Source organism: Mastigoproctus giganteus, chromosome 10 (genome assembly GCF_048544385.1).
Source record: "Mastigoproctus giganteus isolate SK-2022 chromosome 10, ASM4854438v1, whole genome shotgun sequence".
NCBI classification, from domain to species: Eukaryota; Metazoa; Arthropoda; class Arachnida; order Uropygi; family Thelyphonidae; genus Mastigoproctus; species Mastigoproctus giganteus.
The window spans coordinates 70003366-70019270 of record NC_143584.1 but is presented as its reverse complement, the minus strand read 5'-3'; the positions used below and the strand labels follow the sequence as shown (position 1 = coordinate 70019270).

General features: G+C 38.0%; 1 protein-coding gene across 1 annotated transcript in view; it reads right to left on the bottom strand.

The window, feature by feature from the left end:
* Window positions 1-15905, bottom strand: part of kis (chromodomain helicase DNA binding protein kismet) — a 1089809-nt gene that overhangs the window by 901871 nt on the left and 172033 nt on the right. Inside the window, 1 exon segment of the mRNA XM_090383876.1 lies at window positions 4312-4377. Coding sequence (XP_090240002.1) covers window positions 4312-4377 — 66 coding nt within the window.

Here is a 15905-nt window from a genome sequence, read left to right as displayed (position 1 = left end):
TGGTTTTCCAATAAATATGCTAAGTGCTGCTCAAGAGAAGAATGTTGCAAATTCTAATTGGCCTGTGTCCAATTCTTCGGTTTCATTTTCTACCTACACCAGAGCTTGCAACGATTGTAAAGCAGTTATTAATCAGTCCAAACTAGATTTTGAACATACTAAGAGTACAAAACTTGCTTCTTGTCCTACTGTTAGCTGAGAATTCTGGGCTCTTTCTAAAGCTACTGGCTGCAACTTTTGCCCATCTTTGCTCCCACCTCTGTCAAAGCTAGATGGTTCTGCTGTCACTTCAGCTAAGGACAAAGCTGACCTGCTAGCATCCCATTTTTTTTCCAACTCGTATATTAATGATCTTGATAAAACGCACCCCACCATTCCCAGCATGCTCCATTCAATGTCTCCTGTGGTCTTCAGTCAAAAGGATGTCAGGAGGATTTTGACGAATCTTGATGTTAAGAAAGCTCCAGTTCTTGATGGTATTTCTCAACTTGTTCTCAAAAGCTGCGCTCTTGAACTTACTCCTGTTCTTTGCCGCCATTTTCACTTTCTCATTCCAAAGGTGTTTTTTTTTCTTTTGCTTGGAAATTTATTCATATATGACCAGTTCCTAAATAGGGGTGACAAATCACTCCTATCCAATTTTCGTCCCACTGCAATTACTTCTACTCTTCCTAAAGTAATGGAGAAATCAATTAACCATCTACTCTTCAACTATCTAGAAACCTGTCTGATCAACGATCGCCAGTATGGATTCCTTCAGTGTCGTTCCTCTGGTGATATTCTGGCTTATGTTACCCATTCATGGACAAATTCAATACAAAAGTTTGGCGAAAAGAAGCAGTTGCTCTTGACATCTCAAAGGCTTTCGATCGTGTTTGCCATAAAGTTCTTCTAAACAAGCTTCCATCTTATGGTTTGCCAACTGTTTTTTGTAATTGTTTATCCAGTTTTCTGTTTGACTATTCATTGAGGGTGAGGGTCAGAGAGAAAACTGGATAATCAATTACATCTTCTAATTACTTCTTTAACCAATTACCTCTCTATCTTCTAACTTCTCCACTAATGCTGGTGTCCCCCCCCCAAGGTTCAGTTCTTTCTTCCCATTCTTTTCCTCTTGTATATTAATGACCTTCTTCCATTGTCTGGAAATCCTATTTACAGTTTTGCTGATGACAGCACATTCCACTTTGAGAAACCTCGCCCTGCTCAATCAGCTTCAACTACTCGAATATCGACTATTAATTCCTTAAATTCCGATCTCCAGGTAATTCTCCAGTGAGGCAAAGTCAACTTAGTTGATTTCAATCCCTCTAAAACTTAGTCCTATCTTATATCTCGCAAACAGGATTCTTCTGCTCCTAACTTATCTCTTTTGACACTCCAATTTCTAGGCAAAATGATATATCTCTTTTCGGGATTGCTTGTTTGTTATTTGGTTTTAGGAGCATTAGAAACTAAGGGCATATTGCTCCGGGGATATGCCGTGGTCATTCCCTGACCTTTCCGCATCCTTCGTATTTGGTGGTCACGAGCTCGAACCCCGGTCTAATCAAGAAGTGTGCAATGCACTGCTGCTCCTGCCCACCTGGCTACAGAGGTGCCTCTTTTCAGGATTACCCTGACTGATAATCTCTCTTGGCACAAGCATATTACAAATATTGCTTCCTCTGCATCTAAAAAACTTGGTTTTCTCTTTTGGTCTCAGCATTACTTCTCCTCCAAACAGCTGTTCACTCTGTGCAAATCGCAAATCTGCCCTATCATGGAATATTGTTCCCACATCTGGGGCGGTGACTGCAAAACCTCTCTCAGGCTTCTATATTCCATTCAGAAGAGAGCAGTTAGGTTAACTAATGAATCATCTCTCTCCACTCTCTGTCTCATACAGATACATACAAACTGTTTCTGCTGCATGCCTTTTTTACAGATACTTCCGTGGGCACTGTTCTTCTGAATTAGCTTCTATGAATTCGCTCTGTCTTTCAAAACAGTCCAAACACATGCCATCACCAGCCAACATCCATTTACTGTCCAACTTCAAACTCACAGAACCAACTTTTCATTTTCCTTGTTCATTCATTCAATTGCCATTTTCTGGAACAACCTTCCTTCATAAATATTTTCTAAAAATTACAGTCTACAGAAGTTCAAGTCTAATGTCAACAAATATCTTCTTTCATCTTCTCAACCTCCAACTCATGCATGATACTAAGTACTATAGGTTCTAATACCTCTCGTGTTTGGGGTTTTCATTAAAAAAAAGAAGACAAGAGTTGAGGGAGAGGATTTAAGAATTATAAGAAACCTATACCAAGAACAAAAGGTAAATTTCAGAATAAATAACAAAATGACAGTAGTTTGAAGTCAAATGCGGTGTGAAACAAGGTTGTTTGTGGCCACCCTCCTTCAACTTGTATAAGTAAGGAATTAATTTCAGAATCTTTAAAAGACATTTAAGGTATAATAATAAACAGAACTAATTGGAATAGGATTAAATGATTGGTTGATACTGTTATAATTACATTAAATAACTCAGAACTAGAAAGAGCACTTAACAAAATTCACACAATGGGACAAGATAATGTCATGAGATCAAACGTGAGCAAAACAAAAATAATGGAATTCAGTGAAAACAAAAATTTAGAATGTAAAATTGAAAAAAATGGAAGGTTAGTAGAACAAGTGAGAGAATGCAGATACCTTGGAAGTTTGACAACAGTAGATGGAAGGAGTACTAGAGATTTGTTCAAGAATCGGAATGGAAAAGGCAGCATTCTGGAAACACAAAGGACTGATGGAAAGTAATGTGAATAGGGAAATAAAATTGAAAGATGTTGAGATGCTAGGTATGGTCAGTCTTCCTATATGAGTGTGAAACGTGGACTCTGGCAAAAGAGAGAAAGTTAAGATCAATCCTTTTGATATGTGGTGTGCTCAAAGAATGCCGAAAATTGAATGGGCTGAAAAGATTAAGAATGGAGAAGTTTGGAGAAGAATGGAAAGTGACTACAGCTTATTGAAAGAAGTGATGAAAAGGAAGTGGATATATGCTTGACATATTATAAGAGTATCCTCTGGAAACAAACTAGTTACAGCACTATAGGGATGGATGAGGGAAAGAGAGAGAGAGAGGGAAACAACAAAGGAGGTCAAAAAAAGAGAATGGCTAGATGACTTAAAGGAATCGTCCAAAAGGAAGAAATGCTTCGATCTGGAGACTTGCCCAAGACAGAAAGCTTTGGAAAATCATGACTGCGAACCGTCAACACAGCAAGCACCTGATGATGATGACATAGCAATAACTTTGAATTTTTCTCTTTTAGTACTAATTCTTATTCAGTGAGCTTCAAAACGTACCACAAACTGCTCTTGAAATAAATATGTAGCAGCTCATACAGAGCTTATATGAGTTGGAGACCAGTCTGCCATCACTTTAGAACACGGTGCACAAAGACAGATAAAAAAAATTCCCAAGGCAATTATAGTTGGAAATGGTAGTACACTTCATTAAATCTATGGTTAAACTCTTCCACAAACAGAGCCTTGCTAATGCACAAAATCAACAGATTTAATTCCATACAACCAAAGGATTTTTGTTCTGCCATCATAACTAATTGCACAACTCATCAGGTGAATGATTAGGTAAAAAAACTACAGACTGCTGAAGATCTTGGCTTCCCACTCCATAGTAACTCTGCAGAAAACAAAGCCAAGTAACTTTGTTTTTTGTATTTTTTTATTTATTCATTTTTTTTTTTAACTGTCACTCCCTCTGCTAGGGTTATAATGGTGGCAAAAACTAAACTTTCCAACTTTTGTTTTTCTCAACAGTATATTATTAAATGGTTAGAGTTATAAACAAGTGCTGGTGTTAGTGATTAACATTCAATGAAATGTGCTTCTCCAGAACTACTCCAGAAAATTTTAAAATCCCGTATATCTCTCAATTCCCAATGGTGCCAGATTTTAAAGACTTCGCTATATAATTTTAATAATACAACAATAATATGAAGTCACTAATATAAAATAGCAAGTAATATTAAGTCACTAATATAAAATAGCAAGTAATATTAAGTCACTAATATAAAATAGCAAGTAATATTAAGTCATACTAATAGCTATGACTTCGTATTATCTCAAAATAGACACAAAAATAGGAATTGGAGGGGAAGGGGATTCCAAACCTCTTGATTGTCACAAAGCAAAAGTAAACAAACATTATAATTAAAAACCATCCTGAATAATAAAAAAAAAAAAAAAAACTCTTTAGATTTTATATATTTCAGATAAATGCTAAAAATTTCACAATACCTGTCGTTGTACTATCCGTGATGACATTATTTTTTCTACAACCATGTAGTCTTCTGTATTGGCATCCTAGAAGGAAATTAAATACATTCAATTCACAAAGCTTACCTCAATCAATGGCACAAAGAATAATTTAACTCTATCACTAACTATCTCAATACCTATACCACTATTCCTATATCAGCCTATTTCCCATTGATTCAATCTTTGAGAACACTGGAAGCGATTTAGTATTATTAATGGAAAATGATGAAAGCTTATATAGCAAAAACAAAAAAATAATAAATAAATAAATACAGGCTGGCCTCGATTAATGCGATTAATTTGTCTCGTGAGTGCATCATGCAAAACGGAAATGTTGCTAATCGAATATAATAATCAATAGGAAAAATTATAATTGGTCTGTGACCTTCAGAAATGTCCATAAAGAATTTTAAAAATATCTCTTAAATAAATTTTTAAGTGTATACCATGAAAAAGAAAATGAAAATAATTATAGAATTAAATGTTTATTGCGTAAAATACACAATAAAGAAACTATTTGTTACGGAAATATTTGAACAGGTTCGTTTGAACAGTGTTGGCTTTTTTTCATCAATCAATTTCCAATAGCTGGCATTAATCTTCTCTAGGCCCTGGCAAAATAAATTTTGCAGAGAACCTCAAACCTTTTGTAACAGTAAAAGAACTAGATTAAATCTTTCATATCGCAGAGAGAACCTGCAATACAAATGATTTAATCTAGTTAATTTAATTTAATTCACCATTATCTCCTTTGTGGTAACATTTTCATCTCATCTGGCTCCTTTTTTTTTTTTTTTTTTTCATTTAAAAATTAGAATTTTTAAATGAAAGTTTGCATGTGACCTTATTAGTGGGAGACAAACAAGTAACACTTCTGCTTCCGATGGCTGATAGAACTCACCGAGGCAGGAAGTGGGCAAAGACGTGTTCATTGCCCATATGACGTGTGATAAGCTTAGCTTGTGATTCAAATCTTTTTCCAACTATCACTTAAAAAAATATTGCATTAACTGGAAATTTGCAACGTGTAAAATGAAAAGTAGTATAATTTTTTCGAATAGTGGTAATTGAAAAACATATTGATCGAACTCGCATTATGTGAGGTCTGGCTGTAATAATAAAATAAAACAACTAACTTTCTTTGCCCATCCCTTCCAATAAGTTGTCCAATCCTCCTTTAAACTTATTCTAAGCATGCATCTCACCAACACTAGGTGGAATCCTACACTAAAAATCGATCCCTCTATAGATGACACCGATTTCTGGGCATCTATCCTGCAATGATTCTTTTGCAATTTAAATTTCTTCTGTTCCATGCACATGTGACATCTTAGATTCAGCAAGGATGCCATCATCATTTAGTTTGATGAGCAGTTTAAAGCCTTAAGCATGTCAATTAGGTAACCACATATATAATGCTTCTAGAAGCTACAAACAGCTGGGTATTCTTACATATGGACCTGTAGGCAGTACTTGAGACGAAGCCTAACCATTGCCTTAAGCAATGAATAATAACCTCTTTGTCCCTGTTGGGAAAATTCCAGCTGGGACAAAACCCCTTGTTCTGTGCCAGAATACTATCTTCACTGCTCGGGGAATTTCATGCTGAACTGTACAATTACCTGTCTTTTCATTCTCCATTGCCTTTGTGTTGATATCACCCAAATGGTATCTTATTCTGGGATTACTGCTACCAAAATGGAGTCCTTTACATATAACAATATTAAATTCCAAATGCCATTTTTTGGTCATCTGCTAGCTTACAGATCTTGCATACCCTGATTACTGGCATTAACTGCCATGTCCACCTTTGTATCATCAGCAAACCTGGACATGAAACTTAATATGTCAACATTAATATCCTTAATGCATATTAAAAAGGGTTCCAACGCTGAACCCTGTGGGATCCACACATACAACAATAATCCACGAAAGGCAGTCCATTGATAGCCACTGTCTCCTGCTACTCAACCATCCCATTATTCATAGCAGTAATTTGTCCCAACACAGCTCCAATTTGTGCAGCAGCTGTTTGACGAAAACTTATATTTTTGCATGTAGATCCATTGTCTCACAGTAACTAAACAAATCACTCAGACAAGGTCTATCCTTTATTATTAACCCTCCCATCCATATGTATATATAATCATAAAATACAAACATGAAATTATTAGTCACCACCATCAACAAATTCAGAAAAGCATTAAGCACAATGAACCGTATTAATACGATAAAATTTTATTATAATATTTCATTTTTTTAATATCATTGTAACACATTAATACATTGATATACCATGAAACATTAATACATATGCATGTGCACATAATATTTTGTCTAAAAAATAAAGGGATAGGCAATAATAATCGAAACCATTTTACATCTATAATAACTAAGACAAAAAAAAAATTATTTATATAATAATCAAACATAAAACAAAAGAATATTGAATTTTTGTAAATCAACCAAGAGTTGAGAAACACTTTGTGAAACTGAAAGTAGAATGATGAAGCAGAAGGTAAGGTTATAGATGTATACACACACAGTCACACTGGGCCTCACATTGTAATTCTAAAGACAGGCATACCTCGGTTAACGTTACCTCTGATAACGAAGCCTCGATATAACGAAGTCCGCAATTTCAAGCCCCATTTAACATAAAAAAAATATTCCAATTTAAGACCAACGCCCGACAATCATTCGATTGGTGACTGATGGCGACTCGTTACGTATTCCCGAGTGCTCCCGAGCTGCGGGCGTGTCTGTTATAACAGTTTTGCGCATCAATCATAATTTAGTTGTTGTTTACACGATTGACGTTGTTTCAGTGTGGCGCATTGCAATAATCGACGTAGGTTCTTTGTAGCATTACATAACGTAGATTTCGTAAATTTTAATAGAAATATTTTTGTTTTAGTTAATTAAAATGTCAGAATCAAAGAAAAGAAAAGCAATTTCTTTGGAAACTAAACTAAATATCGTACGACGTGTTGAAAGCGGCGAAAGAAAATCCAATGTGGCACATTCTTTAGGATTAGCGCAATCAACTTTAACAACCATACTAAGTCAATCAGAAAAAATAAAACAGTCTGCTCAGAATTGTACAGATGTTACAGCGGCAAAATTAACTCGCTTAAGGAATCCAATTTTAGAAAAAATGGAGAAAATGTTAAGTTTGTGGATAGATGATATGTCACAACGTCATATGCCTTTAAGTCAAATGGTGATTCAAGAAAAAGCATTATTTTTGTTTAATCTCCTGAAATCTAAACAAACTGAAGAAATTACGGAAACCTTTAGGGCTTCTCGTGGTTGGTTCGAGAAATTTAAAAAAACGGGCCAGGATTCATAGTGTAAAATTAACAGGAGAAGCTGCAAATAAGTTTCCAGAAAAACTAAAGGAAATAATTGAACGTGAAAATTTTCCACCAAATTTGGTGTTCAATGTTGACGAAAGCGGTTTGTTCTGGAAACGGCTACCAACAAAAAGCTTCATTTCTATTGAAGAAAAATCAGCTGCTGGGTTCAAAGCAGCCAAAGACCGTTTAACGTTACTCTTTGGATCAAATGCCTCTGGCGATTATAAATTAAAATTGTTATTAGTTTACCATTCAGAAAATCCGAGGGCGTTAAAAGGTAACATAAAAATGAATTTACCTGTAATATGGAAAGCAAATAGAAAAGCGTGGGTTACCAAGGAGTTATTTACTGATTGGTTTGTTAACCACTTTTGTCCTGGAGTAAAACGGTATTGTCAAAAAAAACAACTTTGAAGAAAAAAGCTCTTTTGTTGTTAGACAATGCTCCGGGACATCCTACTGATCTTAACACGTTGGACACATGCATTCCTGTCAAAGTTGTGTTTCTTCCAGCAAACACAACTTTCCTGATTCAACCATTGGATCAGGGAGTAATAGCATCATTTAAAGCTTATTATCTGCGTTGAATTTTAAGCAATTTACCTGAACTACAGGATAAAGAGGAAATGACAGTTAAAACTTTTTGGAAAAACTACACCATTAAAAACGCAATTGAAAACATTGATAGTTCTTGGAAAGAAGTCACTAAGAAATGCTTAAATGGAGTTTGGCGCAAAATATGGCCAGAAGTTGTACTAGAAGAAGAAAATAACATCCAAGAAATTAGAAATGAAGTTATCCAGATGGCTCAATCAATAGGTTTCGAAAATGTCGATGAAGAGGATGTTAGAAATTTATTGAATGCAGAAGATGATGGTTTTTCAGTGGAAGATTTAGAAAACCTTGTTAGCAACGAAGACAAAGATAATGAAGGCGAAGTTAAAGAAGTTCCTGCCGAAAAAGTGTTAACAACCAAAGATTTAAAAAGGTGCTTAAATGACATTGAAAACGTTTTAAATTTTTTTAGTGAAAATGATCCTGATTTAGGAAGAAGTGTTATAGTTAAGCGATCAGTGTTAAATGCAATAACTCCGTATAGGCAATTGTTAAATGAAAGAGAAAAAAAGCAGAAACAATCAACTTTAACCTCATATTTTAAAATGTGATTTCACTTTGTATGTAAGTTGACTGTTTTAAGCAAAAAAAAACAATGGCACAAATAAGAGAACAGAATTACAAATTAGAGGAATATAATTCCACATACGTTTTCACACCTGACAAACCACATGCCGATTTTATGCAGTCCACCACCCCAAAGGAATAAAATTTGAAATATCTTTCATTAAGGGGTAATTTATTTTTTGATATATGAGAGCTGTTCCAAAAATATGCAGACTGGCAACACTGCTTCATTGCTATGGAAATGAAGTGTGCAGTCTAGGAATGTTCTCCCACCTTTTCTTAGTTTGTTTGTGCAAGCACATCATGTAGTATTCATTTTTATGTTCATTATAACAGTTATGTGAGGTGTGTTTTATGATGAGGGGATCAGAAATATATTTTGTCAATTATTAGACAAAGAATTGCAATTGAATTTTGTGTAAAGTTAGACAAAAGTGGCCAGAATACATTTGAGATGATTCAAGAAGCATACGGTGAATAAGTCTTGGGCAGAATGGCTGTATTTAAATGGTGGAAGCATTTTAAGGACGGAAAAAAAAAAAAAAAAGAGTACGAGATGAACAAAGAAGCAGGTGTCCGTCACCCTCAGTGAACAATGAGAACATTGTGGAAACCGAAACATTATTGAAAGAAAACAGACGTTTATCGATTCATGATCTGGCAGTTCAATTGAATGTTGGTATAGCAGGACGTTATGAAATTGTAAAGACACCTTAACATGTCGCGTGTTTGTGCAAGATGGGCACCCACGATCTTACCGCAGAACAAAAAAAACGGCGTGTTGAACTTTGTCAAGCCTTTGACAAGATGGAAGAAGAGCCCAACTTTTTGAATAAAATAATCATGTGATGAGTTCTGGATTAAAGATTTTTTTAGAAAGTCCAAACAGCAGTCAAGCATATGGAAACACCACAATTCACTGCCTCCAAAAAAATGTTTTGTTCTTTGACACCTACAGAACTGGGTTCCTGAGAAATAAACTGTAAATGGAGAATATTATGCTAACAGCTTGACAGTTTACCTCAAAGGAACAATTAGCAAATAAGACCAGAACTGCTTAATCAAGAATGTTTTCTTCTTCAAGATAATGCTAGGCCACATGTTGCACAACAAGCAATGCAAGCTTTAGTGAAAATTGATGGTCAACCACTAGACCACCCTCCATCAGCCCAGACCTCGCACCATGCGATTTCTGGGCTTTCCCATGCCTCAAAAAAGAGTTGAGAAGAAAAAAAAACTTCTTCTTCTTCTTCTTTGGTCCTTAGCTGGCAGCTGGGGGAGGCGGTTGGCCACGCAACCAGTATGCTGCTGTAGGTGCCGCAGGGTTTCGGACTTGCTCTGTGATGTTCTTCCATACCTTACGATCCATGGCGTCAGTCCTGGCCTAGTTAAGGTCGAGGCGTCGGCTCTTCAAGTCATTTTCCACTTGCTTGGCCCACGTTTTCCTAGGCGCGGTCCGTTGGATGCTCCATTGGGTGGGTCGTTGTCTCCAAAGGAGTGTGGATGGTATTCTGCTCGTGCGCATTCTACATACGTGGCCAAACCATCTAAGCCTTCGCTTCTGGATTTGGTCGGCAATGGTTGGTTGCTGTTGGCATCTGGGGCGGATGGTATCATTAGTGATGCGGTCGCGAAGAGAGATGCCCAAGATCTACCGCAGGCATCGCATTTGGAATACCTCAAGTTTGTTCAAATCTAACTTGAGACAAATCCATGTTTCCGATCCGTAAAGAAGAATGGGCAGGATCAAAGTCCGGAAGATTCGGATTTTAGTCTTTGTGGAAATGTTGGTCCTCTTCCACAAACACCATTTGAGCGAGGCGAACGCAGTGGCCGCCTGTCCAATTCTGCTGTGGATTTTCAAGGTGGATGCAACTTTCTTCTCCTGGACCAGCGACCCAAGGTATTTAAAGTCCTGCACTTGCTCGATCTGGACGCCTTCGAGATAGATGGTGGCTTGCGACCCATCTGTTGTCAGGGCCTTTGTCTTACCAGCATTGATCTTCAAACCGTATGGCCGGGCAATGTGGGCAATGTCGTAGAGGATGTCCGTGGCTTCAGCGTCGTTACTGGCAAGGATAGCACTATCATCAGCAAACATCAGGTCAGTCACATAGTGATCCTTGTCATATTGTATGCCCTGTCTGTTTCTGAATGCTTGCCTCATAATGGCGTCGACCACGATGTTGAAAAGCAACGGGGAGGCTACATCCCCTCGGCGGACTCCAGTTTGGATGGTAAATTCCTCAGATAAATCGTTCTGGATGCGCACCTGGCTGGTTAAACCGTTGTATGCAGTTTGGAGGAGTGTGATGACTTTTCGAGATACATGTTCAACCTCTAGTAGTTTCCATAAGGCAGGCCGGTGGACACAGTCGAAAGCAGACTTAAAGTCAATGAAAACAATGACGGTTCGCTGTCCACACCGGATCCTCTCCTCCATCAGCTGACGAATGGCAAAGATTTGATCACAGCATCCTCGCCTGGGTCTAAATTCTGCCTGTTCTTCTCGACTGGTTTGCTCGCGATGTTTTTGCAGTCTTGACTGGATGATCTTCATAAAGACCTTTCCGATGATGGAAAGGAGGCTGATGCCACGGTAGTTCTTGCAGTCCCGGTTATCACCTTTCTTGTGGATCGGTACGATAATGGCTTTCCTCCATGTTAGCGGAATTTATTCAGTGCACCAGATGGTTCTGAGGAGCGAGTGTAGTCGGCGAAGCAGTACATCTCCCCCGGCTCTGATCGCTTCTGTGGTGACTTGGTCCACTCCTGGTGCCCTGGCATTCTTCAGGGATTGTATGGCTGCTTTCACTTCTTCTACTGTGGGCTGAACATCAACCATGGAGACCTCAGGGGGGTCGATCGAGAGTGTGCTGTTGCTGGCGGTCCCTGAGGTGGGTCGTGATTATACAAAGCTTTGAAGAATTCACTCCACCGTTGCAGGCGTTCGGATGGTGATCGCACGAAGGTCCCATCAGCATTCTTGATGTTGTCACTAGTCAATTTGGTCTTTCACTCAGACATCTGAGGGTGCGGTACTCGTTCTTGGATGCCGCCACTTCAAGATCGTCTGCCACTTGGTTCCAGTATGCTTCTCTTTCTGCTGTCATTCTTTGTCGGACTTCTCGGTTTAGCTGCCGGTACCGTTCAAAATCGACCAACTTTGCCTGTTTCCGTTTGTCCACGAGGTCAAGGCACTCGTCTGATATCTGTGGTTGCGTTCGACGTCGGGCAGGTGGACATAGGGGCTTGGCACATTCCAGGATGGTATCAGAGATCTGCTTTTCTTCTTCATTTATATCCTCGGGCACGGCCAGCATCTCGAAGCGGTTGAATAGGGCGATCTGATATGCCTGTTTGTTGGCAGCATTCATTAGCTGCCTCCAGTCCAGCTTGGCTGACCGAGATGATCTTTTTGCATGCTGTAATTTGAGCTGCACCTTAGCCCGGATGAGGTAGTGATCAGATCCGCAATCAGGTCCCCTCATGGCACGAACGTCCATGAGTGATGAGCGAAATTTGGCATTGATCAAAATGTAGTCCAGGATTGCTGAGTCCTTGCCAGATGGATTTTGCCATGTAAGTTGATGTTTTTGAGGGTGCTGGAAATGGCTGTTTTCAATGGTCAGGTTGTTAGATGCGGCAAAGGACAACAAACGTAGTCCGTTGTCATTGATCTTCCCATGGCCAAACTTGCCCATTGTTGTTTCCCAACCAGATCTGTCCACGCCAATGTGGGCATTAAAGTCCCCTGCGAGGATGATCACTTCTGTCTGCGGAATTGAATCCAGCGTATGTTGGAGCTGGTTGTAGAAGTCATTCTTGGTCGGGTCCAGGCTAGTCTCAATTGGCGCATAGGCGGAGATAATACGGGTCTTGATGGTGCCCTTGACAGTAAGGACTGCCAGGCGGTCCGATATTGGTTGTAAAGCGATCACACTACTGGTGGCCTGAGCATCGACCATAAAGCCCACTCCTGCTTCTCGTTTCTCACCACCAGAGTAGAATAGCATAACCGCTTCGTTAGGTGCTGGTGGTTGGATGATCATCGTTCCAGACCCGGTGAGCCTTAATTCGGATAATGCCGCGATTGATATCTTGCACCTAAGTAGTTCTTGGGCAATGATTTCCTTTTGTCCAACGTGGTGCCCCGTTCGAACGTTCCATTTGCCAATGTTAATTGTCCTTTTCGGCGTAGTAAGCTTATTGCTGTGGCCAGTGATCCACTTCACACCAGCACCCTGGGTCCCCAGTGCTGGCGCATCGACTACCCCGGATGCGGTAACATTGTTGTAAGAGCTTGTTCCGAATTTCATGCGGTTTTTTGCCTAGTGTCCCCGGTTTCCCGGTTCTGGTCATTTCGGCAGGATGACCACCCTCCTCCTTTCGCAGCCGGGCTTGGGACCGTCCATGGCGGAGAAAAAAACTTAATACAAATGAAGAAGTTAAATCCGCCACATCCGCTATCTTGCAATGCCTTTCAGAAAATGGGCTGCAGCACGTTTCAGAAGCTAATGAAACTCTGTAAAAGGTGTACAGAATGTGAAGGATGCTATTTCGAAAAGGAGACCCATATCAACCTCCCAACTGACTTTGTGGGAGTCCGCATATTTTCAGAACAGCCTTCGTATAAACAAATTTTCACAAATCTAGTTGTGAGGGTATGCACATGACTTCTGAATGATCTGCAACAAGAACAATCTTAATTACAAGTAAGAACTAAATTTACGAAATTTAGTTCCCCTACCTGGCTGAATATGTAGGTTCTCACATTCAAATTAAGAGAACCAATCTGCAAAATATCTATTTTTTTTTTTTTTTTTTTTTTTTCTTGGCAAAATCAATTCATTTCAGTTTGCTTCAAAATATGATCATCTTGAAGTTAAACATAAATAATATTAAACTTAATGCTACCAATAACCTTGCTAGACAACTTGCTATTCATGAGTTTTCTTTGAGCCAGCAGTTTTTTGACTGCCACAACAGAAAGTCATCTGGCCACCAAAGTAAGTCTGCTATTTTCTTTTTTTCTTTTTTTTATGAAAACCCCAAATACGACAGGTATTAGAACCTATAGTGCTTAGTACCGTGCATGGATTGGAGGTTGAAGATGAAAGAAGATATTGGTTGACATTAGACTTGAACTTCTGTAGATTGTAATTTTCAAGAAATGTGTGAAGGAAGGTTGTTCCAGAAAATGGAAATTGAATGAATAAATGAGGAAGAAGAAAAGTTAGTTCTGTGAGTTTGAAGTTCGGCAATAAAAGGATGCTGACTGTTTACGGCACAGTTGGGACTGCTTTGAAAGAGAGAGCAGGAATTATAAAAGCCAATTCAATTTTACCACACTCAGTGAAATTTTCTCCTACGCTAATTTAATTGCAGTCCAATGACTTGTTACATAGTTCTGAGATCAACATTTGAAAAAATAATCAAGTTAAGGAATATGCATCATTGTTTGTAATATTTGCATCATATGTATTTATCCAAAGTATAGTCATCACTCAGTACAGTGTTAGACAGACACCTTTTTAATGCAATGCAGCTACATTTTTGAAGAGTTAATAATAGCAGATAAGAATCAAAAAGCAAAAACATCTGGATGTGAATGAAGACTACAAAGGTAAAAAAAAGACTGCATTTGAAAATTAAATTAGACGTTTTGAAGCGAATCGACTCTGGTCAACAACAAGTGAATGTGTGCAATAATTTAGGACTGGCAGGTTCAACTGTAAGAACAATTATAAAAAATGAAGAATTAATTTTAGCAGAGGGAAAGATAGCTGTTCCAATACAGGCAACTAAATTGGTTAAGGCTAGGCCGGCTATTATGATTAAAATGAAGAGACTTCTAAATAACTCTATTGAACATAATAACCAACACAGAATTCCATTAAGTTCAGTTATTATTAAAGAAAAAGCAATTAGCCTATATGAAGATCTGAAGAAAGCTCACCTCGAAAAAAATGTAGGACCATATAATGTTAGTAAGGGCTGGTTTGATAGATTTAAAAAGCTCTAAAACCTATTTTTTTCTAGATTTAAAAAGCGCTCAATTTACTGGGATCGGATTAACCGGGACACTTAAAGACACCAAATTTGAAAAAAAATAATAAATAAATAAATAATAATCATCAACCAGAAATCATAAAATTCAAGTAATAACCAGAATAGGTATAAACAGATGTTTTGCAAGTTGTAAATAAGCGACAAGAAGCAGCATTATAAGTCACCATTGGGAGATTAGTGTGCCTATTATCTTGCAACCCCCCATTGTCTTCACACCCACCACTCAAATGTTTAGTTTATTTCAGTGCGTTGCATTGATTGTTTTGTTCCGTCGCACTGCAAAAGGACAAATTTTGTTTCGTTATTTGTCTGGGATGTCGGATTTTTTTTTTTATAGTAACTTTTTTTTTTTTTTTTTTTTAGAAATCACAAAAATGATGGGCAAACAAGAGTTGTGCTTTCAATTAAACAAAAACTTGAAATTATTCAAAAGTTTGAAAACAGTGTGCCTGTTACATCTCTAAGGAACCATTATAATGTTGGTGACCACCAAATGCAACATTGTAAAAAATAAAGGGAAGCTATTAGATTTAAAATCAACATCGTAAAAAATAAAGGGAAGCATCGTATTGGACATGCGGGTAGTGCATGGTAAGCTTTATCGTTTTTTTTTTTTTTTATCTATCGCCATACTTTTTACGTAGGTTGCCGAACATTTTTCGCCACAGTAAGTCCTCGACTTACGTAGCTTCGGACTTACGTTACATTATTTATATATATTTTTTTTTTATGTGACAAACAGATTCAAGGCAGAACTGGACAAACATTTGGAGCGAGTGGATGGGTGAAATTAGAAGGGTCTGTGTGTGTTGTTGTTTTTTTTTGGCTGATGCTATATAAGCTTGCTTTCTTGCATCATATGCCCTTGCTAATGCCTTCATATTTCACCACAATAACGTAAAAACCCACAGAATTCCAGCTAGCGATATTATCACAAATGCAATAGGATCGAGTTTACTA